Source organism: Eumetopias jubatus, unplaced genomic scaffold (assembly GCF_037043125.1).
Source record: "Eumetopias jubatus isolate StellerSeaLion01/CBP00866 unplaced genomic scaffold, mEumJub1_p1.0 scaffold_3, whole genome shotgun sequence".
NCBI classification, from domain to species: domain Eukaryota; kingdom Metazoa; phylum Chordata; class Mammalia; order Carnivora; family Otariidae; genus Eumetopias; species Eumetopias jubatus.
The window spans coordinates 130,134,957-130,161,395 of NW_028274809.1; the positions used below are offsets into that span (position 1 = coordinate 130,134,957).

At 35.8% G+C, this 26,439-nt stretch overlaps 1 protein-coding gene across 6 annotated transcripts in view; it reads right to left on the reverse strand.

The window, feature by feature from the left end:
- Window positions 1-22,980, reverse strand: part of TRPC4 (transient receptor potential cation channel subfamily C member 4) — a 144,374-nt gene extending 121,394 nt beyond the window's left edge. For all 6 annotated transcript variants that reach the window (XM_088022200.1, XM_088022199.1, XM_088022198.1 and 3 more), the window contains exon 1: window positions 22,603-22,980. In XM_088022200.1, coding sequence (XP_087878326.1) covers window positions 22,603-22,980 — 378 coding nt within the window. The remainder of the gene's footprint in view (window positions 1-22,602) is intronic.
- Window positions 22,981-26,439: the final 3,459 nt, after the last annotated feature.

Consider the following 26,439-nt stretch of genomic DNA (forward strand, 5'->3'; position numbering starts at 1 on the left):
GGAAAATCTACTTCAACTCCTAAAGAGACAGCAAACAAATAGCAGATTTAAATCACCACCAGCTTGGGCTAGGTTTAAGCACTAGAGTTATTAGAAGATTGTTATTACTAACTTCTAGATCATTTAGCTCACAAACATCACTTTTAATTTAAAAACTGTCTCTCTTTATATCTGTTACACTGAAAGGGGACCTATTAAATGATATCTACACAAAACCTTTTATTTGTTGAAGATACTACTTGAAACATTACTTGGCTAATGGGCCAAGCGTATACTTAATTTTATAAGAATTACATGTTAATTCTGATCAACGATTCTGGTTTTAATTTCACTTGACAGTGTTTATCACAGTGTCCTTTTTGAAAGTCACCATCCTTTGCCTTCCACAACTCTATTTTCTCTGGATGATAGTGTATGGGCCTCAAACACTGTCCCAGTATTCATTTGTAGTTTTGGAAACATTATTTAATCCCCCCAAACTTCAATTTTCTCATCTGTAAAATGGGGATGATTATTGTCTTTACCTCATAGCATTCATTTAAGGATTAAGAGTGGTGATGAATGTAAAAGTGTTTTGCATATAATATTTGATAAAACATAATCTGTTATGATTAAATCATCATTATCACTAACATCATTATTTTCTCTAGTTATTCTTTCTCAGTCTCACTGATGGGATTCTATTCCCTTATTTATCCTTTGAACATTGTTCCTTCCCTGTGCCCTGTATTCTTCTCATTCTATATACATGTATTCCCTGTACATTAGCTGTTCTCCTCGTGTTCATTATAATCTATACGTGCTAATTTTTATTCATCTAGCCATTTAGTAATACTTCTGAGCAACCATTTTATGCCAATCACTTTTCAAAGTGTGGGAAATATAGCAATGAATGGAACAGACAAAATCCTTGTTCTCATTCAACTTACATTCTAGAAAGAGAGGAGGGAGAAAGACATCCAACATGAATGAACAAGTGGTTGAGTAAATCAATGAATGGATGAATGTCAAATGGTAGAGGCCATAGACAAAAATACAGTGGAGTAAGAGGAAATGAAGAGCTCCAGAGATAAGGCGAGATTGCTGCTTATCGAGGCACGACAGGGAAGTCTTACTGGTATGATGACATTTGAATAGAAGGTTGGAGAAAGACAGCACTCAGCTTATATCTAAGAGCAGAGCATTCCTGGAAGAGAGAACAGCAGGGGCAAAAATCCTGAGGCATGCGCATGATTAAGGTATTTGGCCAATTTCATGGAAGTACAGTTTGCAAGTAGAAAATTAGTAAAAGACAAGGTTAAATAAAAAGTAGTAGGTGAGGGGCAGCAGATGTATTTTAATCCATTTTAAGGACTCTCTTTTACTTCTAGTGAAACAAGAAACCACTGGGGCATCTTGAGCAAAGGAGTAACACTATCTGACTCCCTATGCTATGCTGCTGCATTGAGAATGGACCAAGGGTAACAGAGGTGGAAGCAGGGAAAACTAATAATGATAAAGTAAGACTTGCAATAATCAAGGCAAGAGTCTCAGATGGCTGGAACAAATTGCAGTGAAAGTTTGGAGAAGTGGTTCAATATTATGAAAGTAAAACCAGTGGAATTTGCTAATCAGTTGAATATTGGATATGAGCTATAAGATCACAAAGAGAGATCAGTGATGATTAAACATCCTGCCTTAGACAGATGGAATCACAACTTACTGGAAAAAGAGGTTTGGGATACAATGAAGATTGGGTTCTTTTTTCTCTAATTTATTTTGCATTTTTTAAAAATTTTATTATGTTATATTAATCACCATACATTACATCATTAGTTTTTGATGTAGTGTTCCATGATTCATTGTTTGCATATAACACCCAGGGCTCCATTCAATACATGCCCTCTTTAATACCCATCACCAGGCTAATCCATCCCCCCACCCCCGCCCCTCTAGTACCCTTAGTTTGTTTCTCAGAGTCCATAGTTTCTTATGGTTCATCTCCCCCTCCAATATCCCCCCTTCATTTTTCCCTTCCTACTATCTTCTTCTCTTTTTTTTAACATATATTGCATTATTTGTTTCAGAGGTACAGATCTGTGATTCAACAGTCTTACACAATTCACAGCACTCACCATAGCACATACCCTCCCCAATGTCTATCACCCAGCCACCCCATGCCTCCCACCCCCCACCACTCCAGCAACCCTCAGTGTGTTTCCTGAGATTAAGAATTCCTCATATCAGTGAGATCATATGATACATGTCTTTCTCTGATTGACTTATTTCGTTCAGTATAATACCCTCCAGTTCCATCCACGTTGTTGCAAATGGCAAGATTTCATTCCTTTTGATGGCTGAATATTCCATTGTATATATATACCACCTCTTCTTTATCCATTCATTTGTCGATGGACATCTTGGCTCTTTCCATAGTTTGGCTATTGTGGACATTGCTGCTATAAACATTGGGGTGCATTGTATGCCTTCAGATCACTACTTTTGGATTTTTGCATGTTAAGTATAAGATATTAGAAATGCAGAGATAAACATTTGAGAGTCATCAGCATACAAAGAGTATTTAAAGCCATAAGCCTGGATGTCAGTTAGCAAGTGAGAGGAGAGTGTTGGTGGAAAAGAGAAGTTAGAAATTTGAACTCTCTGACGTTTTAAATCTTGAAGACTGAGAAGATGAAGAAGAACCAGTAGAGGATACTGAAAAACACAGGGATAGTGTGAAATCCTGGAATAATAAGGCATATTTTTAGGGTAGGTATGGTGGTGGAAGCATATGTAAGTTCTCTCATGACTGATTCTATTTTCTTAATAAAATAAGAAACGAGGGCATCATCTGAGAAAAAGGACATGTCGGGTGTTTGAGGAAAGAGAGAAAAAAAAATGAACTCCTCATCTAAGAAAGTAGAAGATTGTATATAACCAGGAAATGTAGAAGGATTGCTGGACACCATAAAGTACCAAGTTGAAGTCGGTGATCAAACATCTAGAGTGAAAGTAGTTGAAATTGTTATGTTTTTCTTAAGGCTTCCCTGGTTATCTGGGTGCAGATATGGAATTTTACCAGATAATAATTACCAAAGTCCTGAAGGAAAACTTGTCTTTAGATGACAGGCTTCAATGATGGACTAGTGAATTTTAGTCAAGGAAGTGACATCATGAGGGGTGAGGGCTCAAGGGAAGTTTAGCATGTGACATTAGGTAGAGTGAGCAAGAAAGAAACTGTGGCCTTAGAGGTGGTATCACTAATGAGGATAACAATTCTTGGTATGGCCGTGGGAGTGGGTGGCTGAGGTAAGGTGGAGCTCCAGATAATTGTTTGGGAAGAAGAAAAGTAGGTTAAAGAAGCCAGTGTAATTCTAGGATTACCTGCTTTTTTATCACTAGAGAATTTGGGTAAGGTCATTGCTGAGAAGTGTGACCATAAATCTGAGGCCAAAATATTTAAGCAATGGGAATAGTATAGTATATAGAATACTATATTATAGAACACTATAATGGGGGTTGGAGGGGTTAGAAAAAAAGGAGCAACCAATGGTGGGAAAAAGCCAATTAGGAACAAGGCCCAGTGGGTGATGGGTACCGCAAGGAAGACTCAGATTTCAGTTAGAAATGCAGGGGCTTTCAACAACATTTTATAAGTTCTCCCTTGAAGCTCCTGCACATATTATGTCAGATATATCCTAATTTTTTGTTACTGCTGAAGATGTTCTCTTTTTATAAGTATGTACTATATATTTGTATAATTATATCTTTACATATAATGTGAATGTAATGATGTATACACCAGCTTGGATTATTGTCTCGAATGCATTTGGATTGTCTATATTAATGTTTCATACCATGACTTTCATAAACTTTCTAATTAATAATTCATAGATTATATTTTGTTTTTATGTAGACAAAATATCTGAATATGCTTTTTATCTCTTCTAGTCTTTTATTAATTTTTTTAAAGATTTCATTTATTTATTTGACAGAGAGAGACACAGTGAGAGAGGGAACACAAGCAGGGGGAGCGGGAGAGGGAGAAGCAGTCTCCCCACGGAGCAGGGAGCCCGATGAAGGGCTCAATCCCAGGACCCTGGGATCATGACCTCAGCCGAAGCAGACACTTAACAACTAAGCCACCCAAGCGCCCCATAGTCTTTTTTTTTTTAAGATTTTATTTATTTTAGAGAAAGAGAGCTAGATTGTGAGAGACAGAGAGCACAAGAGTGGGCGGGAGGGGCAGAGGGAGAGGTAGAAGCAGACTCCCCACTGAGTAGGGACCCCAGGATCATGACCTGAGCTGAAGGCAGATGCTTAACCCCCTGAGCCACCCAGGCGCCCCCGCTTCTAGTCTTTATATCTTCTACTTTTACTTTTTTTGTTGTTCAAAATAGAGCCTTCGGTAAAGTGCTGCATGGAAGGAACAATAATGAGAATTCTTATTTTGTAACATATTAATCTGAATGTTTATTTCACTATTTGGAATGACATAAAATACAGGTTTTTGGTAGATTCTCTCAATCAAGTTAAGGAAAGTCTTTTGTTTGCTCTATTCTGGTTTGCTCAGTTGGTTTTTTATTTGTTTGTTTGTTTTGTTTTGTTTTGTTTTTCCTATCATGGATAGATATAAATTTACCCAATGCTTTATTTATTTTTTTTTATTTTGCATGTAGTGAGATAATCGTATATTTCCTGCTTTACCTGTTAAGGCACAATAGAGTTTTCTAATGTAATCCTGAAGATTTTTGCATTTATGTTTTTGATGGGCCATAATTTTCCTTTCTCATATTGTCCTTTTCTGGTTTTGATGCCAAAGTTATACTAGTTTCATAATATTAGAATTTGTTTTTGAAAGATTGGAATAATTGTTCTTTGAATGGTAGAGCTCACCTGTTTTTCTCCATCATTCTTCTTAAATTTATTAACCTCATTTTGTCAATCATACTAATTTCTATTATTTTCCAAGTTTTAGTTTTTGTGTGAATTTTTACTAGAAAGATTGTTAATGTCAGTTTCATCTCACTAATCAAATCTGTTGGTCCTCCCCCCACCCCAACATTGTTCAGTGTAGCCCAGGCACTAATTCATTCAATGAATCTCATTCATTCATGAGAATATATGCCATGCATATAGAGTTTTGTACAGGCTAAATATCCGCTTTACTTGTCAGCTGAGAAAATCTTGTCCACATGCACACTCTTAGCCCTTGTAAGAGATTTAGTATTCACATTATATTTAATTTTTAAAAGATTTTATTTATTTATTTATTTGACAGAGAGAGAGAGTATGAGCAGGGGGAGCGGCAGAGGGAGAAGCAGACTCTGCTGAGTAGGGAGCCTGATGCGGGGCTCGATCTCTGAACCCTGAGATCATTACCTGAGCCGAAGGCAGACACTTAACTGAATGAGCCACCCCGGGGCCCCTCACATTATATTTTAAATTAATTGCAATATTATTGATTTAATCCTTGTGGAATTCAGTTTGTTATTTCTATTTGTTTATCCCTTGATAGATTTTAAGTCTATTAAATATCATTGTGATGACTGTAAAATACTTGAATTAAAAATATACTGTAATTTACTTTATCATGTCCTTTTTGAATACCTGAAAGAATGAGTGATTAAATATGTATCTGTATTCTTTGCTTTTGCTAAACGTTGCTAAACTGCATTCCAAAAGTATTCAGCTTCAACAAAAATAAAATGTGCTTTGTTGCATTATTACTGATGGAGTATAAAATACAGAAGATTACATAATTGTGTTACTGTCCTTTGTTGATTTATCATTTAGTGTTTTTAAAGATTTATTTATTTATTTATTTATTTATTTATTTGAAAGAGAGAGAGGAGGGGCAGAGGGAGAAAGAGAATCCTGGAGCAGACTCCATTCTGAGCGCAGAGCCCCATGTGGGTTTCGATCCCGGGGCCTGAGCTGAAATCAAGAGTCAGCCGCTTAACTGACTGAACCACCAAGGCGCCCCAGATAGAATTATTTTTTATCAATTGTCATGTTTTATACAGTCCTCTCTTCAATATATTTTTATTTTAAGGAATATGTACTATTAAATTATTACAGAGATAATTTGAAATAAAACAAATCTTCCAGAAATTACAAATCACAGCAAGGTTAATCTTTATTTTTTTCGGTTTTATACTTTTCTTCATTAGTTTTATTTAAAGTGTGCTGCACATGAGTTACTGTAGATGTCAACTCCTGTGGTTTTAGATTTCAATGAAGGCTCTGTGGAGTAAAATATGTCTTAGTTTCTGTTAAATTTAAACAAGTTTGCCTGTAATTGTCAAGTGACCTGAGGCACTTAGGGACATAGCACTAGATTATGTCCCCCAGGTTGGTTGGGGAGCATGGGTGGCAGGAAGATGACTTGAATTTTACATACTAATCCACTTTGACTGATGAATATCAAATGTGGGTAAGGTGGAAATACCGGAACAAGGTCTCACCAATCTAATATGGCAATGTGAAAGTGTATGCTGTTAAAGAATTTATGCTACCAGCAGAAAATTCACTCTAAGGGCTTTTCTCAGTCACAGCACCTATTAAACAGAAAAGATAATTAAAAAATGTCATATGGGTCCTTTTTTGGCAATGAGAGATGCTGCAAATTAAATTGATCATGTGTCTTAATGAAAAACATGCTGGTCCAAAATGCCAGGCAGGGAACCAAAATGATCCTCATGAGAGAGGAGAAGCAAAGTGAAAATACGGAACCAGCAGCTAAAGCTAAGAAGACACGAGTGGCTATAAGTTAGTGAAACCTTAGAGGGTCCGAAGTCTGAATGCCTGGTGGTTATGATTGGGTACCGCTGGGGCTGTGGTTGGATCAGTCAGCTTAAAAGGAGCAGAGGAGGGGCACCGGGATGGCTCAGTTGGTGAAGCATCTGACTTTTGGTTTTGGCTCAGACCATGATCTCATGGGTCCTGAGATCAAACCCTGCCTAGGGCTCTGTGCTCTGCCGTGAGTCTGCTCTAAAATTCTCTCCCTCTGCCTCCTCCCCCACTCGCCTGCTCAGCAATCTTTCAAAATAATACATCTTAAAAACAAAAACAAAAACAAAAACAAAAACAAAAACAAAACAGAAGCTAAGGAGTCAGGAGACTTTGATTCATCCACCATTGGTGTGGGCCCCAGCACATCATTCAACAGCAATGCCTGTCGAAGCACAGGATCGAGTGAACTTAACATAAAAGTGCTTTGACAGAGTTGTAGTGATTTATAAACGTAAAGAGGAGAAAGTAAGCTTTACTTTTATAATATTAAAGATGAAGATAGAGATGATTATTACAATTGTAAAAGTTTTAATTTTTCAGTTAATAATAGGGAAATTAAATTTAGGAATACTAAATAAAATTTTCAATTTATGAATACTAAAAGAACTGGTCTATTGAGTAGGTATAAGATTCCTAAATTTTATGTCTCTTTTATTGATTATTATAATAGTATAATTAAATACTTCTAAGACACAATGCTAACTTTATATTGATGACTAACCTGCCCATATATTTAATAATTTCCTTCTCATTGATTGCATTTTGTTGTTGTGGTGTGCACAAGTATTATGATCTTTGAGACAAGCATTGACATTTTCCTATTACAATAGCTATGTGTCCTTACTGCCTAAAGATTTTTAAAAAAGCAAAAGTACAAAAGCAGAAAACAAAAAATCAACACACTACCCCGAGATATGGCTTATGTATCTATCTATCTATCTATCTATCTATCTATCTATCTATCTATCTAATCATCTATCTATCTAGATATGTTATAGAATATATATTATAGAAAATTGGAAGTGTGCTTTATATTTTTTTAACAATCACAGGCTTTTATGGAAATATTGCAATCGCTGCAAGGAAATCTGCATGCTTTATGTGTAACTTCGACTTTCTGACTTTTCAAAATGTGGTGAGGCTCCTCAGAATGCTATACTTCCTCACAATCCTACAGGGCTTGTGCTGAAATAGGGGCCAAATTAAAAAAAAAAATTCTTCCCAGAAAATTTCAGAACAAAGATATTAATAATCTTGTTTTCATTCTGAAAATGATCCAAATGAGTATTTTACCTTAATTAAGGCTCGCAGCTCTTTGGTGTTTGATTTTATCTTGCCAGATTGTTCTTTGATTAGTTTATTTTTATGAGTGATGATGGGGATTTTTAATGTGCCATATTCATCCATCTACCATCTATTTGGCAAGCTGTTACTTAATACTGATGATGTACATAATATTCTGTAGCCGGTAGAAGAAAATAAGACCAGGATTGGATTTGGTTTGGAGAGTGATTTATGCCCAAGAAATAGACTGGAATTCATAAAATCAAGAAGTAAGTAAACCGACAAAGACCATCAACATACAAGAACAGAATGAAAAATGACTTTGTTGTAAAAGACCCAAATGCAACATCAACAGTTCAGACAAGCTTTTATATTTATGTAGTAGTGATCACATGATGCAACAAATTAAAGAGATAAAAGCTTCATTAGAAAGAATTAGCAAATTAAATTGGAATACAAGATCTATCAATATCACATAATGTGTTTGTATCAGTAAGCATCTAAGCAAGATGAGGCCACAAAACCTATCTTTCAAGATTAAAAATATGGCTATAAAACTAAGCAGTGCTACTGAAATAACTTTTTTTTTAAAACTTCTTCTTCGTGGGCACCTGGGTGGCTCAGTCGGTTAAACCACTGCCTTCAGCTCAGGTCATGATCCTGGAGTCCCGGGATCGAGTCCCGCATCGGGCTCCCTGCTCGGCAGGGAGTCTGCTTCTCCCTCTGACCCTCCCCTCTCTCGTGTTCTCTCTCTCTATCTCATTCTCTCTCTCAAATAAATAAATAAATCTTTAAAAAAAAAAAAACTTCTTCTTCGAGACTGCATAAAAATAACCGAAATAACACTTGGAAAAATTCTAGGAATTGACAGTGAGAAGAGTGTAGCAGAGCTTTCTAGGTAAGAGAAAAGTGATGGGCACCCTTATTCCTCTTAATGGAATGATGGCTTTTTCTGCTCACAACTAAAGAAAATATCACTTAGATTTTTGACTGACTGTTGAGAAAGGTACATGTAAAGGGAAAGAATCATTTCTTTCTTTCCTCCACTGAGTTCCTTTAGCAGTGAACTTGAATCTTGAGATAAAAGAAAGACCATCTGCAATTTATGAGTTCTGTAGTAGTCTGCTAAAAGACTTCTTAGCCTCTATTTTAAACGTGTCAAATACATATATATATATATATGTTTTCATCTTACTAGAAGATGAAAACATTGGGGATTAATTCCTCATTTATCATGCCCCAGGTGAAATATACAGAAGGAGCTGAAGTTCCAGGGAAATTAAACCAGCCTCCGACTACAGAGCTAGTTATACAATGAAAAATGATCTCCTGCTTTTTGCTTTCAGATCAGATTTTCTGTAACAAATGGGATGTTTTTGCATGATAGTAATCTTAAAATATCTTTTTTGCCATTTTGTTATACAATTAAGTAAAAAAGGAATCCAAAAAAGTATAGATCATGCTGTTTATAAATTTTTGTTTGCTTTTTTGGGGCATCACTTTCAATCTGAATTAGGGATCTATAAAAGATGCAGTTGTACCAGTTAATAAAATCAGATAAAAATAGACAAATTTCATGGAAACTTGTAATTTTAAGTGCTTAACAAGACCTCTGCTAGTATTGCAGACTGCAAAAACTTTAATCTACTGAAAAAATAAAGAAGAATGAAGTATATGACTAATTTTTAACTTCATGCCAGATGTTTAAAACTATAACATGTATTTTTAACGGCCTCAAATATTCACCAGGTGGCAGTCTTTTCCTTAAATGTGATAAAAAAAATGTGATCTGCTTTTTCTAAGGGATCATCTCCAATCATTTTCCTTTATCATAATTTTTCCTTTTCTTTCTCTTTATTCAGAGTGAAACTACATTTTATTTGATAATTAATAGCATGTTTATATTTATTTAGACTTCATTGTGGTTTTATAAGCCTGGCCAATCTCCTCTCTCCTGACTTCTAGACCTGGTTGAAGTAAGGCTCGAGCTTCTTGGCTCCATCCAACCTCTTATGGATTCACAGGCCTCCTAACCATTATGTGGATCTCCAGGAAGCTTTTCCCAAGAGATTTCTTTTCTTTTCTTTTTTTTTTTTTAAAGATTTTATTTATCTATTTGACAGAGAGAGACACAGCGAGAGAGGGAACACAAGCAGGGGGAGTGGGTGAGGGAGAAGCAGGCTTCCCGCCGAGCAGGGAGCCCGACGCGGGGCTCGATCCCAGGACCCTGGGACCATGACCTGAGCCGAAGGCAGACGCTTAACGACTGAGCCACCCAGGTGCCCCTCCCAAGAGATTTCATCTCCAGAATTCAACAAGTTTGACTCCCAACGTCTATTTTAGCATATTTGAAACCTTATCATAAAAACTTAGAAATGTGATACAAATGTGAATCTTTAGATCGAATTGGCATGCTTGGTTCTTGTATGAAGATGCTTCTTGGGTGTGATGATGAATGATGATGATGATGATACTGCTTCAAATGTAAATACATTAAGTACTTTACATGAAATATTTCAAATTTCTAATTCACATAATAATTGTGAGAGGTAACCATTACCCCTTTCCCTTTCACGTTCAAGATAACCATTGGCTCACACAAGTAGGAAAGAGTGGAAGTAGGACTTGGATTCCAGTCTGATTCCAAACCCAAGCTTTTCCCACCATGAAATATTTCTTCTTATGCAAAACAAAGCCTTAAAACACTTATTTATATTTACATGTCTTTCCTTGTTCCACAAAATATTTAAAGTGGAATTAAAGTGATGTTTATGACAAATGTTTCTATTTGATTCTAGACAAAAACCGAATTTTACACCTGGCTCAAGAACAGATAATCTGTCATCTTTGGCAAATTTCCTGGACTCTAAGCTTCACTTTTTTCATACCTGTATAAGGTGATGGTTCCAAGAGTCAGTGTGTGTGTGTGTGTGTGTGTGTGTGTGTGTGTGTGTGTGTGTGGTGGGGCGATGAGGATGATATAAAATTGTTCTTAATTCTTTCTGATTTCAAAATTAGATATTGAATCTTTGCTTTTTTGGTTGAGAGAATGAGGCAGCCTAGGTCAGGGTTAAGTAGAACATGGTATAGTAAAGTAAAATTCATCCAAAACGGGTGTTTCTGGAACATATGATTTAATGATTACTACCTGCAGTTTAGACATTAAGTTTAGGCTGAAAAGCACTCAATGGAATCTACTTAAAGTGTATTTTTCTAAGACTGGTCATTTAAGGTCAGGCCAGAAGAAGCAAAAGCTCCTCAGATGATAAAGGATTAATGGGCACTGATACTCTAGAATAAAGTATGCCAGAGAGATATGAATTAGCAACATTTAATATTACTTAATTTATTACATAAAAATTTTAAAAACTTAAGCATTTCATTGGTAGAGCTAATAGTTATATATATGTACAAAGCAAAAATATTTTATATTGGTTCTATTTAGAGTGAAGAGTATATCACATTATTATATACAAAAATTCATCTAATATGCCAATGTATTATATTTTCTCACATCCACTGAATACTTAAACACTTTTATCATTTTATGGAAACACAGTGATACTAGTTCCTTCTTTCACTAATGTTAAGGTTTTTCAATTTTTGTGTCTTACATAATCAAATACAGATATTTCTTAGACATTAGGGGCACTATTCCTCTACTCTCACAAAAATGCAGTTTTAAATGCAACTAGAAATCTGTATTGTATAGAAAACAAAATAGATGAGGATGCATATTATATATTATTACTTTTATTTATCTCGAAGTGGCAATCGATTGCTAGATTAGATTCCTTGCGGTCAAGGTTTTCTTTGTGATCATATTTTTTATAAAGTCGTTTACTCTATGAACATATTTTAATAATATTTTGGTCACAGTTGCAGACAACGAAATCTTAAAAACAACAGAATAAAAGAGTAAGTGAGGAAGTACATGATCCCTTTATTGAAACTTTGCTCAGCCAAACCATTCTACTAACTTTCCTGTGTCTTTTCATCTTGAGTTGTCCTCCTCTGCTCTGCTACAGCAGAGTTGAAGAAGGAGCAGAAGACACTGATTCTCTATCAGGAATAATATAGTGATTCTATATTACCTGTGCTTAGTACAAATAATAAACACTGTAACAGTGATCACACTAGATAACCTTTAGAATCTCTTCCAAACCTAAACAACTATCTATGATTTTAAGAAAACCAGTTCCATTTTCCTTTTTTTTTTTATTATGAAGGGTGTGTGCGTGCATGAACAAACGTATGTGTGTGTATATACGTGTGTGTGTGTGTATACACACGCACACATACTTCTTGGTATTGTGAAGTTCACTAAGTAGGAAAAGTGATACATATTTTCAACATAACGTTCTAAGAAATATAAAGGGGTGTATAGGCTATGACGGTAACAAACAAGAGGGATATTTCATTCCATCAAAGTTTCACAATTTATCGCACACATAAATGAGGAAAAGGATTTGTGCTGTCTGCAAAATAACCTCTGCCAGTCTAGGAGGCGGGGTCCCTCTCTGCAGACTCCTGGTCAGGTTCCAAGACGAGCTCCTCTCTGGGCCCTCAACCTCTGTGTCTGGCCAAGCACAGGGTAATGCTGTGATGAGCTCTGCTTGACGTGTCATCGTCTACGCTCCTGTTAATATGCTTGTCTCAACTCTTGCTAGCCATTTCTCAGTGTGCGAACACTGTTCCCTCATTACTGCCGGTCTTTTCCTACAACAATCTAAGGGGAATTGAGGATATCAGATGACCAGTTTTGTTAAATCGTTAACTGAAAGGCACTTAAAATTGAATGAGGAGCCTGGTATGAAGGAATTTCAGGATGCTTCTGTGGAGTCAGGACATGGAGAGACCTTTCTATGCTGCTCGAAGACCAAGTTGTACTCCTAGGTTATGGATGTTCTGAAGGGCGGAGCTTGCTGGATATATCTGATGGCCAAAGCAACCAGGCAGTTTGGCATAGTAAAGACCATGAACACAGAACACCTACAATCAGACTTCCCTTGGAAAATTGTTTAATTTCTCTGAGCTTCAATTTCCTGATGTATGAGACAACAATGTAAAATGGTCTTAAGAGAATGCCTGGCACACTGAAATGCCCAATTACTGTTAACAATTTTTATTAGTATCCTTTGATCTACAACCACTATAGTATAATGTAATAGAAATTTATTAAATGGTTAAATGCATTTAACCTATTTGCTTTTTCAAATTATGTACTTTTTTGAGAAAAATTAGTCAATATACTGCTAACTGAGGATTCACTGACATTTTGAGCAGGGAGTAATACACATAAAAAAGTCTAAATAAATGCATAATTATTTCTAATTTATACTTTATTCATCATGATATTATTGTACTAAAAGTTCACATTTATAACTAATGGTAGTAGAATTGCTTAACAATTAAGCCGGTATTTCCAAATCAAACAAATCTATGTATTTCCCCCAGGAAAATCCAGAAACCAAGGAGGAATATTGCAATTAGGTTACACACATGAGGGGTGAGGCTCCTGCAAAGTTAAATCTGACTCCACTCACTCATGATCTCATTTAAGGGGAAAAAAGCTATGGATTCAGTTGGTAAATTTGTAATTATGAATTTCTCTTATCTGGCATAAACCACCCATTCCTCTAGGTAGTGTACAAATTGGTCCTCCCATGCTCTAAGCTCATAGTTTAGAATTATTGTCAAGTGTTTCTAATACATGATTCAAACAACAGTGACTTGGAACATTGATATTTCTAGAAGTTAACTGATCCAGAAAATTACTGCATAAAGAAAAAATTGTGGTAATGAAAATGAAGGACTCTTTCTAACTGCTTGAAAAATTGGTTCTTGAACATTTAAAATTCCACACTACTTGAATCCTCATTTTCTTATGTTTCAGATTTTACAGTAATAAAATTTTACTTATTTTGCATCTAATCAGAGAATAAGTCAATATAGTAAGTTGAAAAAAAAGAGGGCATTTTGAAAACAGTTATGAGACATTCTAGTCATAATAGATATTTTTTATAATTCCCAATTATATTAACACCTTATCTATTTGATTAATTATAATTGTTAAATGACTCACTGTGATTCCTTGGTGATTAATTTTTTAAATTACTATAATTAAGTAAGTTCAATGAATACATTGTTTGCTGAGACATCATGTTATTATTTTTAGATTTCATCACAACATTTCTAACGGTTTGGGGGGATTTAATAAAAATGACTCCAAAAAAGCTTTTCACCAAAGCTCATATTTCAAAGATCAGCTTCAATCTCTCTTATTTTAAGTTTAACATAAACTCACTCTTCATACTAGCACTAACACTTCACAACACATTTGCTTTGGGGAATATTTAGCCTCTTCAATGTATATACACACTTTAAATTAAATTAAATTTAATAAATATAAAATGATCAAATGGTATCAAGGTGGAGGGACTTACTGAGCTAACTCTCTTAATGTAGGCACTTTGGGGTGTTAGCTAATGTTTACAACAACCTGCTGAGTAAGGACTATAATCCCCCTCTTCTTTATGAGCAAGTCAAGACCCTAAAGATTAAATTATTTGCCCGAGATGATAAAACAGGACTTATATCCAAATTTTTCTCTCTCTCAACTCTCTTCACCATATCTCACTCCTTCTCTGTCCAAAAATGGGGAGTAAGGGCTCTATTTTGTATATTCTTCTTTTTTTAAAGATTTTATTTATTTATTTGAGAGAGAGAGAGCACATGGGGGGAGGGTTGATGCAGGGCTTGATCCCAGGTCCCTGGGATCAGGACCAGAGACAAAGGCAGATGCTTAACGAACTGAGCCACCCAGGCGCCCCTTATATATTCACACTGTAGAATGGAAATGTCTCAATGCTTGGAGTTTTGTTCAATTGCTTGAAGTTTTGTGTTTTTTTTTTTCACTTGATTTTCAGAAAAGGCTAAAATCCCTTTTCTTTTGTGGGTTCCAAACATATTTAATGATTGTTATTATTTTACTTTCATAATAAGTGTGATATGCTGAAAGGAAAAAGCAAGGGCATGTGTTTCAAAGGGATTATTTATAATTGGCTGGTCTTTAAGAAGAATAAAATGTCAGTGTAACTATGGAAGTTAAATGGTGCATTATATGATGAGTCAGAATGACCAGTTAGCTTATGCCACGTCGTCATATTAACAGTACGACATAGGCTACTTTTTATAAAAATTCTTGCACTTAGGACAGAATTATTCATATCTCTCATGATTGCCATTTGCCAGGGGACTAAACACAATCTGTGCTCAATGTTATAGTAGCTTTTAAACTCCTTGCTGTGGAATAATAAGACTCAATTTAATTTTTAGACTTTCAAAGTACTTGTTAATAAAACATACTTTATATTGGTTACTACTTTATATAGTTAGGGATAAGTTTCAGCTTTTCCATATTAATGGTAGATTTAGGCAATATTATAAACAACTTTCCTGTTGACAGCTTAAATCAGAATAGAAAGAAAGTATAATTAATTATTTATCTACTATGTCACACAATAGGATAAGTATTTTTGAGGGGGAACATCTTAAATACTTTATTTCTGTCTCTTGCCCACTTTTCCTCTCAGTCTTGCTCTCTGAATTTTGATAGTTCATAAGATTATGGTTAAACATATATTTCCATTCACTTACTGTCGATATCCAGGCTGTAATAAAAACAGAGAAAAGGGTAACCTCAGTTGGTTAACTACTGAGGAAAGTAAATGTTTTCATTCTGCAAGGAGTGCTCTGAAGACTAGGGCGTACAGATTGTCTTAGCAAACAGTTTCATTTATGAGGCATCATAGGAAGTTCACGGGACTGAGGAAGGCAAATTTACTAGTTCCAAAGCCCAATGAGGAAAATGAAATGAATGCAAAAGTTAAAAGTAAATTTTTCAGGGTATCTTAAGTCTTGAGGCAGAAAACAAATGGTTTCAATCTGAAAATTTTAGATTTGTTTTAAGAACATAGTTCTCTGCCCAATAGCCAGAGATTTATTTATTAGTACCCATATTGATTGAAAAGAATGTTTTTTAATTTTAGTCAGCAGTTCTTTAATTTTAGGTTGAATCTATATTTGCATCAACGTGCTAATGCCGGGGGCCCCTTGTGGTGCACGCAGTCGGTTAAGTGGTTCTCAATTTCGGCTCAGGTCATGATCTGTGGGTCCTGGAATCAGGCTACACATTCAGCATGGAGTCTGCCTGGGATTCTCTGTTTTCCTCTCCCTCTGCCCCTCCCCACTCAAGTAAGTAAATAAATAAAATCTTTTAAAAAAAACAAAATATGCTAATGCCAATCTCTTATTTCAGACTCTGATTTTCTGATCACACAATGGGCACTGTTTCTAAAGTCACAAGTAGTGACTTTAGAAACAGCCAGTCTACTGAAACTCCTTAAAAAAATGTTCCCCTACATGCACTGAAGTGAAAAGGAAAAGAGTAAACTGAATTAAATTCTCCTTTGCTCTCTCTGAATAGGGTTTCCAATGATCACATTTTTCAAATTAAAAAAGAAGTCATGCACTTTACAGGGTAAATTGCCAACACTTAACTTCATCTTCTCGACATGCGTTGTGTCATTAAGATATTTGTCAGCAGAAAGACAGATTATGGCATAATACAGTGGTAACAGTATAGTATGTTATTATTATATGTTACTTTGTAAGATACTTTTATAGAATTTGAACACCAGACTTTAAGAAGCAAATAAATTCATACTATGATTCTAACTAACAACTGAGAAAACTAAGGCTCAGAATGATTGAGAGATTTGTCCTGTTAGCAAGTGGTGAATGGGGCTTGAAGTCAGCTTCTCTATCCCTCAACTCTGCTCCTTCCCAGCACTTCCCAGCTTCGAATGACTTTGTTATTCCTATTTATTGGGCAACCAGATTATAAATGACATTATAATATTCAAGATAGAGATCCTCAGGCTCTCCTGAATATGGAGATCTAGAGATTCTTTTAAATTTATCTCTTATCCCGTATTAGGATGAGTAATGATTTAAATTACTCCCATTCATATTGGTGTGGTGGCCACAACTTGAGAACATACAGTTATCTTTCATGACTCTTAAGGTCCAGCACTGATTTCCTGACTTTGTAGTCTGGAACATGTCAGTTTTACCTTTTTATGCCTTCATTTCCCCATCTATAAATGGGAATAAAAATAACACCTACCTTCATACAAAATTATCACAATTTCTAGCACAGTGAAAGGCTTAATGAATATTATCTAGTATTATTATTGCTTTTATAATGACAATTATCATCATCATTCAGATTATCTCAAGTTTCATTTTCTAGCTATTAATTTATATAAGTCCTTTTAGTCAGGTCAAATACCAACTCCACTGGGTTCCTTTTTCCCTTTTTTGTAAAATAAAGTGATTCGGTTAGGTAATCTCCAAGATCTCTTGAAGTTATAAAATCTATGTTCTTTTTTTAAAAGACTTATTTATTTATTTATTTGAGAGAGAGAGTGTGTGAGAGAGTGAGTGGAGGAAAGAGTGGAGAGGGAGAGAAATCCTCACGCAGACTCCTCGCTGAGCATGGGGCCAGACAAGGTGCTCGATCCCAGGACCCTGAGATCATGGTCTGAGCCAAAATCAAGAGCCAGACGCTTAACCAATTGTGCCACCCAGGTGGCTCCAAAAATTTGATATTCTTTTTAAGAGAGCTTTAAAATAAATTTCTTCGAATGAAATACTCAAGGCTTAACTGTTAAGCTAATCAGTAATGTTTAGCGAAATCTTCTTCCCAAAGAATGGAAAAGTATAATAAACATATTAGTGAAATTGGGAGACTCTCATATAATAAATATCACTTAATCATTAATATTTAAGGGTATTAACTGAAATCTCCCGAAAGCCAGGTTAGCATGGCATAGTTCAATACACACCTAACATAAAATACACAATCACAGTCATTCTATAACTTTCAACTTCCTCGAAGTCAGTGGTTCTAAAAGTGCTGTCTCCTGACCAGCAGCATTACTATCCCTTATGTCCTTGTGGGAACTCTAAGTTCCGGGGTCTCATTCCAGACCTGCTGGTTCAGAGACCGCGGGTGGGGTGGGATCCAGCAGATCCAGCAATCTGTGTTTTACTAAACCCTTCCAGTGATTCTAATGGTGCTGAAGACTGAGAACCACTTTCTAAGTGGAGAATGGAAAAGAAAGCTCTGTTTCTGATAGACATGTACTGAAGCAGCTGAAACTGAAATTGAATGTGGCCTTGAATCTAGTCTGAGATGACATCAAAGAGAAAGGTCTGTTAGAAATAATTAAAAGTCAAGTAACCAATCAATTGGCTCAAAACTGGGGCTGAGAAGCCACTCTCCGTCATTCCCTGTAGAGAAATAAGGTACTCAGAAGGTTAAAGAAAAGGTCAATAAAATTATCAGAGAATATCAGAGTAATGATGGTAACAAGGGAACAGTCCCAGTAAGAATACATGACATTCCAGGATGCCTGGGTGGCTCAGTCGTTGGGCGTCTGCCTTCGGCTCAGGTCATGATCCCAGGGTCCTGGGATCGAGCCCCACATCGGGCTCCCTGCTCAGCAGGAAGCCTGCTTCTCCCCTTCCCACTCCCCCTGCTTGTGTTCCCTCTCTCGCTGTGTCTCTTTCCATCAAATAAATAAATAAAATTAAAAAAAAATACATGATGTTCCATCTTCTTCCTTAGTGTAGGGAATCACATTTTCTCTAGCTGTCTACTGTATGAAAGAAATGAAATATTACTCTTTCCATTTGTTAATAGCAAAATAAAAATAAAACACTAGGACTCAATACCCTGATTTATGTTGGTCTACATTAAATATGGAAGGAAATATTTAATGATCTATGACCATCTATTTATCTGGCAAAACTGAAATACCTTTGTTAGATGCTGCATTGAGAAAATCTTTTAATAGGCTAACAACCACAAACATTAAAACAATTTATAAGGGCAAGAAAAGGAAATCAATGTCAGAGTAATAGGAAGACAAGAGGTTTCAAAGTCTTCACTATCATCTATATATCAATCCCAGACCCCTTTAAGTCCAAAATTTCGAATTGCTTTCTAGGTGTCAATTTCAACAAAATAAAAAACTGAGTATATTCAATCAGGTCCTATAGACCGTGTCCTATAGTCTCGATCCTAGCAAATGGAGTTAGCTTTTTCCAGGTATACACCCTTAAACAGCCTTCCTCCTCCTTCTTCAGGCCCTTCTCCTACCCCTTCATGTCCCCTACCCACTAACAGTTTGTATTTACGAAATCCAGTCAATACCTAAGAGTTTATTTCTCCTTCATCTTTTCCATTGTGATCACGCTTATTCATATTCCCATGATATTTTTCCTGTCTTTCTTCACAACTAGACCTTCAGACTCCGAGGAATAGGAACAATGTCTACTCCCTAGCATCCAGCACAAGGCCAGGCACAATAAGCATATGCAAATAGTAAATTGTGCTCTGGAGAATGTACACAAACTAATCTGAAACTCACAGCTCCTATGACTTCAGGATGCCACCACACACTGCATCTTCTTCCAGACAAAGAAATGAATATGTGACAAACTTACAAAAGAAGAGTGTATTTCCTAATCCACATTTGTCACTTTTTAAGTTCTTTTTTAAAAATTTATTTATTTATTTATCTTTGTATGTGAGAGAGAGGGGGAGAGAGAGTTGGCATGGATGGGGGAGGGGCAGAGGGAGAAGCAGACTCCCCACTGAGCAGGGAGCCAGATGCCTGGCTCCATGTGGGACTCTATCCCAGGACCCTGGAATTATAACCTAAACCGAAGGCAGATGCTTAACCAACTGAGCCACCCAGGTGCCCACATTTTAAGTTCTTAAGTAAGTGTTCTAATAATCAGATTTGTATAATTTTTATATTATATCCTCGTTCTTGACTCATTTCAGGACAAGTTAGGTTTATTTTGTCCACTTGAATATTATTGTTTTCAGGTATAAACACTTGGCTTTAGTGATCTCAACAGAATTAATGGCAATGTGTCCCAGAGTCTTTGGGGGATGCCCATGAGACTAGAAATTCAGCAAATTATAATAATACACAAAATGGCTTACAACAATCACAAGAATCATCTAAGAAATTACAATTTATAAGGGAAAAAAATTCCTGTCAAAAACATATTTGCTACATACAACGCACTGATTTACAGCAACTTACTCCAAAACATGCTGGCTGTACCTGAGAGATGTATTATCTAAGTAAGTCAGTCACAGATAAACAAACAGTCAAGCTCTAATGGGATTTACTGTATTCCCCACACCCCGCCCAGAGAACATCTTTTGTGTGCTACATTATATACATATTATGTTCTAACAACAATGCACCAAGACCTCTGTGGTAGATTGGTTTTGTTCTTTCACAATGATGAAGTTCAAACAAAAAGATACATATTTTTTTTTGTTTATTCTTAGTGCCTTCACTGAAGAGGAATTCTAGAATACAAAAAAATATAAAAGGAAAATTCTTGGCCAGCAAATAGATACAAGAGAAATCTTCCAGAAACACATGGCCTGAGATATTTCTGACTCCTGACGAATGCAAACCTTTACTGCCTTTTGTTAATAACCAGGGTTCAGATCAAGTGCCTGTAAGGAGCCAGGACCTACTTGTGAGACTAGTGTTGAGCTCAGAAGTTGAATATCTTCCAACAAACACTCTCATAATAGCAGATATCTTTTCCAGACACCAAATTACTCTGGCCAGCACAAATGTCATTTGCTAAAGAGACATTGAAATGTATGGCCAGTGTTCTCTAGAAAACAGAGCTAAAGTTACTTAGTAATAAATGTAAAAAGCACACTTAATGGCAAGTTTGTTCTATAGACTTGGTGCAATCTAAAATGATCTAGACCACAGTCACAACATCTGTCTCATGGTCCCCTATTTAGACATAAGCAAGAGGGTGTACAATATTAGGTCGTTGTTGTTAGAAAACATGGGGTATGACTATGGAAGAAATTTCAAAATCACAAGGTGACAAAAGCCGCACCTGAACTTACACAGATGAAAACAGACTCCTACTCATTCCTATCTGTGTCGGGCACTTCCCTTGGTGGTAAAAGCCTGGGATATAACATATATCTTTAGCTATTACCATGACCTGCCCACTCCTGTCAACGTTTGTATAAGTTTGAAAGGATAGATGCAACAGGTGAATTTTCTGCCGGTAAAATTTTAGCGATATAATGGGAAGGTAACATACAAACAATGGGATATGAAACCAACAACAAAAAAGCTAGTAAAGCAACAAGCAGAGAAGTATTGTCCTTGTGGAGTGTTGCTTTCTGAAAGCTTGGGCTCGGGTAAGGGGAAAGGGTGAATGGTGGGCAGGCATAAAAATGTACCATAGAACACAGGCTTCTGACAACACAGCAAGAGTTTTGTCGTTGTTATTTTTTTTCAGGAGACACCCAGCCGTGAAGTTGTTCTGCTAAAAATGGCAAGGATTCAGATAAAAGTCCTCCAGTAAAACAGAGATAACAGGAGCTACAGCAGAGCTGGCTTTAAAAGAATGTAGCTTCTAAACAGTCTGTCCTTTGCAGAGGTTGCACATTATCCAATACAGCAGAAATGGCTAGAGTGGAATCACACACATTTGAAGATTTTATTTTAAAAGGCAGATTTTGAGCCACTGCAGTATGTGCAATGTCTTTGCAATTAGTCAATTGGATTTGCAGGGAAGTGAAGAGTTCAGTGCGAGAGGAAAAAGGGATCCAATAGACAATTCAGATACAGGGCAGTCACAGACAGAAGGGTCTAGACAGACAAAAACAGATCCCTTATTCATTCCTTTTTATGATTTCTCCACTTACTTAGTGGTTAAAAAAAAAAAAAAGCCAAAGAACAACAATAAAAATAGGAAGATAGGGAAAAAAAAACCCACACATTGTAGAATTATGTGCCATTTGAGTGTATTTTCTACCGATGACACTAAGATATAGCTACACTTTGGCATACTGTTAAATCTATAGCCAGGGTTTAGTTATTTTCTAGTAATCCTTTTTTGTTTTTATTTGCCTCAATTTAAAAGAATCCACTAGAGTTTGCTAATGAACAATATCAAACTTAGGTGATCCAATTCACTTTTGCAGTACGATGCAGAATCCCAGAACAGGCAAACAGATTAAACAGGAAAGCAGCAAACGGATTCAGCTTGCTGTGGTAGAATGTTGGAAATGAAAAGACAAGAGGAAAAATACCCACACGCACAGATTCGAGCCTCAAACAGCGTTCGTTCTAGGTTGGGCATTACATAGAAAGGTTTCCAATGAAGGCAAAGCCGCCGTGGGCTCCTTTGTTTTGCTTTAGTTCTCCCTAAAGGTCTGATTTGTCAGGGCAGGGGGCACAAGTACTAGGAACTGTCGGAGGGTATGACGTGTGTAGCTGCCACTAGCTCTCTATCTTAAGAGTTCTGATTTCCATGCTTTTAATTCTTAAAATCTGGAGAGAATTTGAATATCCACAGAAACCTTCTGCAAGGAAAATCTGTCAAAAACGGTGCTCTGGCACATACCTGTTTTTCTCCACTGGGCTTTTTGTGGTTCAGTAACAGCTCAACAGCTCCAACAACTTCCTTCCTGATAGCATGTAATAGAGCGTCTCCAACATAGACATTAAAGCTTAAAAGTAGTTCAATGAGCTCCAAGTTCTCATTTTCAATTGCAATGAGGAGAGCAGTTCTTCCAAGAGGATCGATGCAATTAATATTGATTTTAAAATAAATTTCCGCTTCCTCCAGGGATTTCTTGACACTTGCATAATCTCCCTTTTCCACAGCATTTAAATAGGCTTTTTCTGATGGTGAGAGCTCTGATTCTGCTCGGACTATCCTTAGAGGGATGCGATCTCTGTAGGGGGCATTCACATTCCTTTTGTAATAGAACTGAGCCATGTTTCATGCCATGCTATTTCCTTGTCCCTGAAAGTGCAAACAGAACCCGAAAAACACAAGGATTAGTGCTAGTACACTTTTTAATCATGATGCATCACACTTAACAACTAACAATAATGCCACAACATTGTCACAACATCACAACAATGATACCATTATTAAATGATAAGGGCTCTTTGCTCCTTCAACAGTGGACACAGACTTAATCATTATTCAGGTACCTAGAAATCCAGTTACTCTCTCTAATCTAAGAGAAATAAAAATTGAAAACGTTACTTTAAAAGTGACATCTGTCAGAGGATATGCCTGTAATTTTTGGAAATTATTTACAAAATGCAGTTTTTAGCAGAGAACCTTGAAAACTAAAGGCTATCTTTTTGAGGTCCTAAAACTGGATCGGGGATATTCAAACGTACATTCACTGTCAATTTTGCTAATCATGCAGATGCTGTCGAAACTATGAAATATCACGATCTTAGCAAAATGCTTTTCATTTGTCATGTATTCTCTTCTTAAAGTTAGTAAGTACTGACATCAAAGTTTATGTGAATTCATAACATTAATGTCAATAAAATATCATACTGAACCTGATGAGTATAATTTTTTTTTTTTCCCGTGTGTAAGTGAATTCACTGAGGGGGAAAGAACCAATGATATTAATGATCAAGATGAATCTAAGCAATTCAATTTCCAAAGGAAGAATTTAGAAATGGATTAAATATAGGAAGAGTTTATTATGAAAATGCTATTTTCTTAATTCTATTACCTTAATATCATGAAGCAATAAAGCACAAGACAGGAAAATATTCATTGCAAAATGTATTATTTGGAAGTTACAGTAAAGATACAGTTGAAGATGAGGGAATTGTTTTAAATAAATAAAAGATCATCTTAAGATAGATTGATAAGAATGAAGTCACTGGAAACTATTGATTTAGTATCATACTACTGATACAAATTTACAGAAAAATCTATTGTTTTGAATATAAATTTTTTATTGCTGTTAGTTCCTGATTTCATACTTATGATCTGAACTATTTTATTATTCTATGTCATTTATAGTCAACTCACTTGTTTATTTATATACATTTACTATTAAATTAAAATTAATGGGGGATTCTAGGTACCGGGACATGCATATTCATCTTAATTGATCTTTTTAGACCTAATCATTTTATGACTAAATTAACCTGATTTGAATAATACTTTAAAGGTTATTTTAAACATGAGTTGAATTAACAAGTGTGATTATATTTAATGTAATGTTTTCAGTTTGGGAAATTATACATTGCTTGCATGCCACCTCAATTTAATAGGCATTTCAGTTACCAAATAGTTGTTTCACTTTTTGATGTTCGGATTATTAATCACAATTTCTCAAATATCTAGGTTCAAGATATAATATATAAAACTTTTTTTCATAATTTGTTCCTTTCTGGGTTTTATTAGATTATTAGATTTAGTAGTTTATTAAGGCCCCTTCATAGATGAAGCAAATGTAAGAATCTCATAATCCAGAATATTTTTCTCAAATATTTCACATTTTATTAGTCTTGGTGTTTTTTTTTTTATTTTTAAAGATTTTATTTATTTACTTGACAGAGAGAAACACAGCGAGAGAGCAAACACAAGCAGGGGGAGTGGGAGAGGGAGAAGCAGGTTTCCCGCTGAGCAGGGAGCGCGATGCGGAGTTCAATCCTGTGACCCTGGGATCATGACCTGAGCCAAAGGTAGACGCTTAACGACTGAGCCACCCAGGCGCCCCTAGTTTTGGTGTTTTAGATGTTTAATGACCAACTACAGAGCATGATATACATTCATTTCCACAACCGCAGACAGGGGGTGTTGTGAATCCTTTAAATGGCAATATTAATTTTTTTAGAGAAAAATGAAGAATGATACTGGTGTTCAAATCTATTAATTTTAAGTGTGCAGGATACTTGCTTGAAGCTTGATTATAATTTCAGTATTTGGAGATACTTTAACTCACTAGAATCATAGGAGAGAATTTATAGATTTATATTATGGGATAACAAGGACAATTTAATATTTTTCTTGTATAACTAAAACTATAATAAACGAAGATCATTATGATGCTACATATCTCATTATAATTTTCTGATCTGGAACAACAGCACTTCCCTCCCAATCCATGTCAGCATCTGTAAGAGCATGTGGAATCAATGTCAATGGGCTTCATGCTGTAATTTTACCAGGACTACAATGTAAATATTTCATAATGATAATAAGTGGCATATATGTTCTATTTCAACAGTATACACTCTTCAATTCCTCACTTTGTCCTTACCCAAGACTCTTGGAAAAATATATAAATATTCTTTTTTAGAGTTGAATTCAAGGTTTACCCCGAGTAATTGTTTTGCTTAAGACTAATGTTTGAAGGTGACTTACCAAAAATACAGGTTAAAATGAAGGTATGAACACACATACACACACACACACACACACACACAGTAGCAGAACTTTGAATTGTGACTCAGTCAAGATTAGGAATCAGCCTAGAGGATGGAACATTTTTATCTTATTTTTATTTCATTTACTCATTTTATTAGTGATGATATCAAATAGAGGATTAGATAGTAAATAGCATTTTTGTTTGTTTGTTTTAAAGATTTTATTTATTTATTTGAGAGAGAGAGAGAGAGAGACAGAGCATGTACATGAGCCAGGGGAGGGGCAGAGAGAGAGCACAAAGGAGAAGCAGACTCTCCCCACTGAGCAGGGAGCCACACGTGGGGGTGGGCCTTCATCCCAGGACCCTGGGATCATGACCTGAGGAGAAGGCAGACACTTAATTGACTAAGCCACCCAGGCGCCCCGACAGTAAATAGCATTTGACTTCTTGTGTTTAAAGTGCAGGATGGTGTGTGTTGGTGGTATAGTGGTGAGCATAGCTTGCCTTCCAAACCTCAGGATGTTGGTGACAATGAAGGGATTGGTGGACAACATAGAAGGTACTGGAGAAGTTGGGGGAGAGGAGGATAGATAATAAGAAATTAGATTTATTAAAATCCGTTTCATTTAATCCAGATAACTGTCATAAATGTAAACTCCATAAGGATGTGTTAAAATGTGAGACTTCCTTGAAAGGAAGACATATTCTAGTCAATACTGTATTTAAAATGTGAACTGGGCATGAGACCTTACATTCGGGAACCTGTTTTGCCATCCATAAAGTGAGGCAAACAACGCTATCAATGGAATGAGTGAGAAGAATCAGAGTTAGTGTTGAAAAATACCTTCTATTAATGATACTGTCTTCTTTCAATTTCTCAGATTTGAAACAAATATAAAACCCGATGTGAATTGGGAAGGATGGGCGGATTTGAAATATATTAAATATGTTAAGAATTTAAATACATTAAATAATGAAATTTAATTATTTACAATGGAATATAGAACACATACACATAAAACAATTCTGGCTAAAACTTTAAA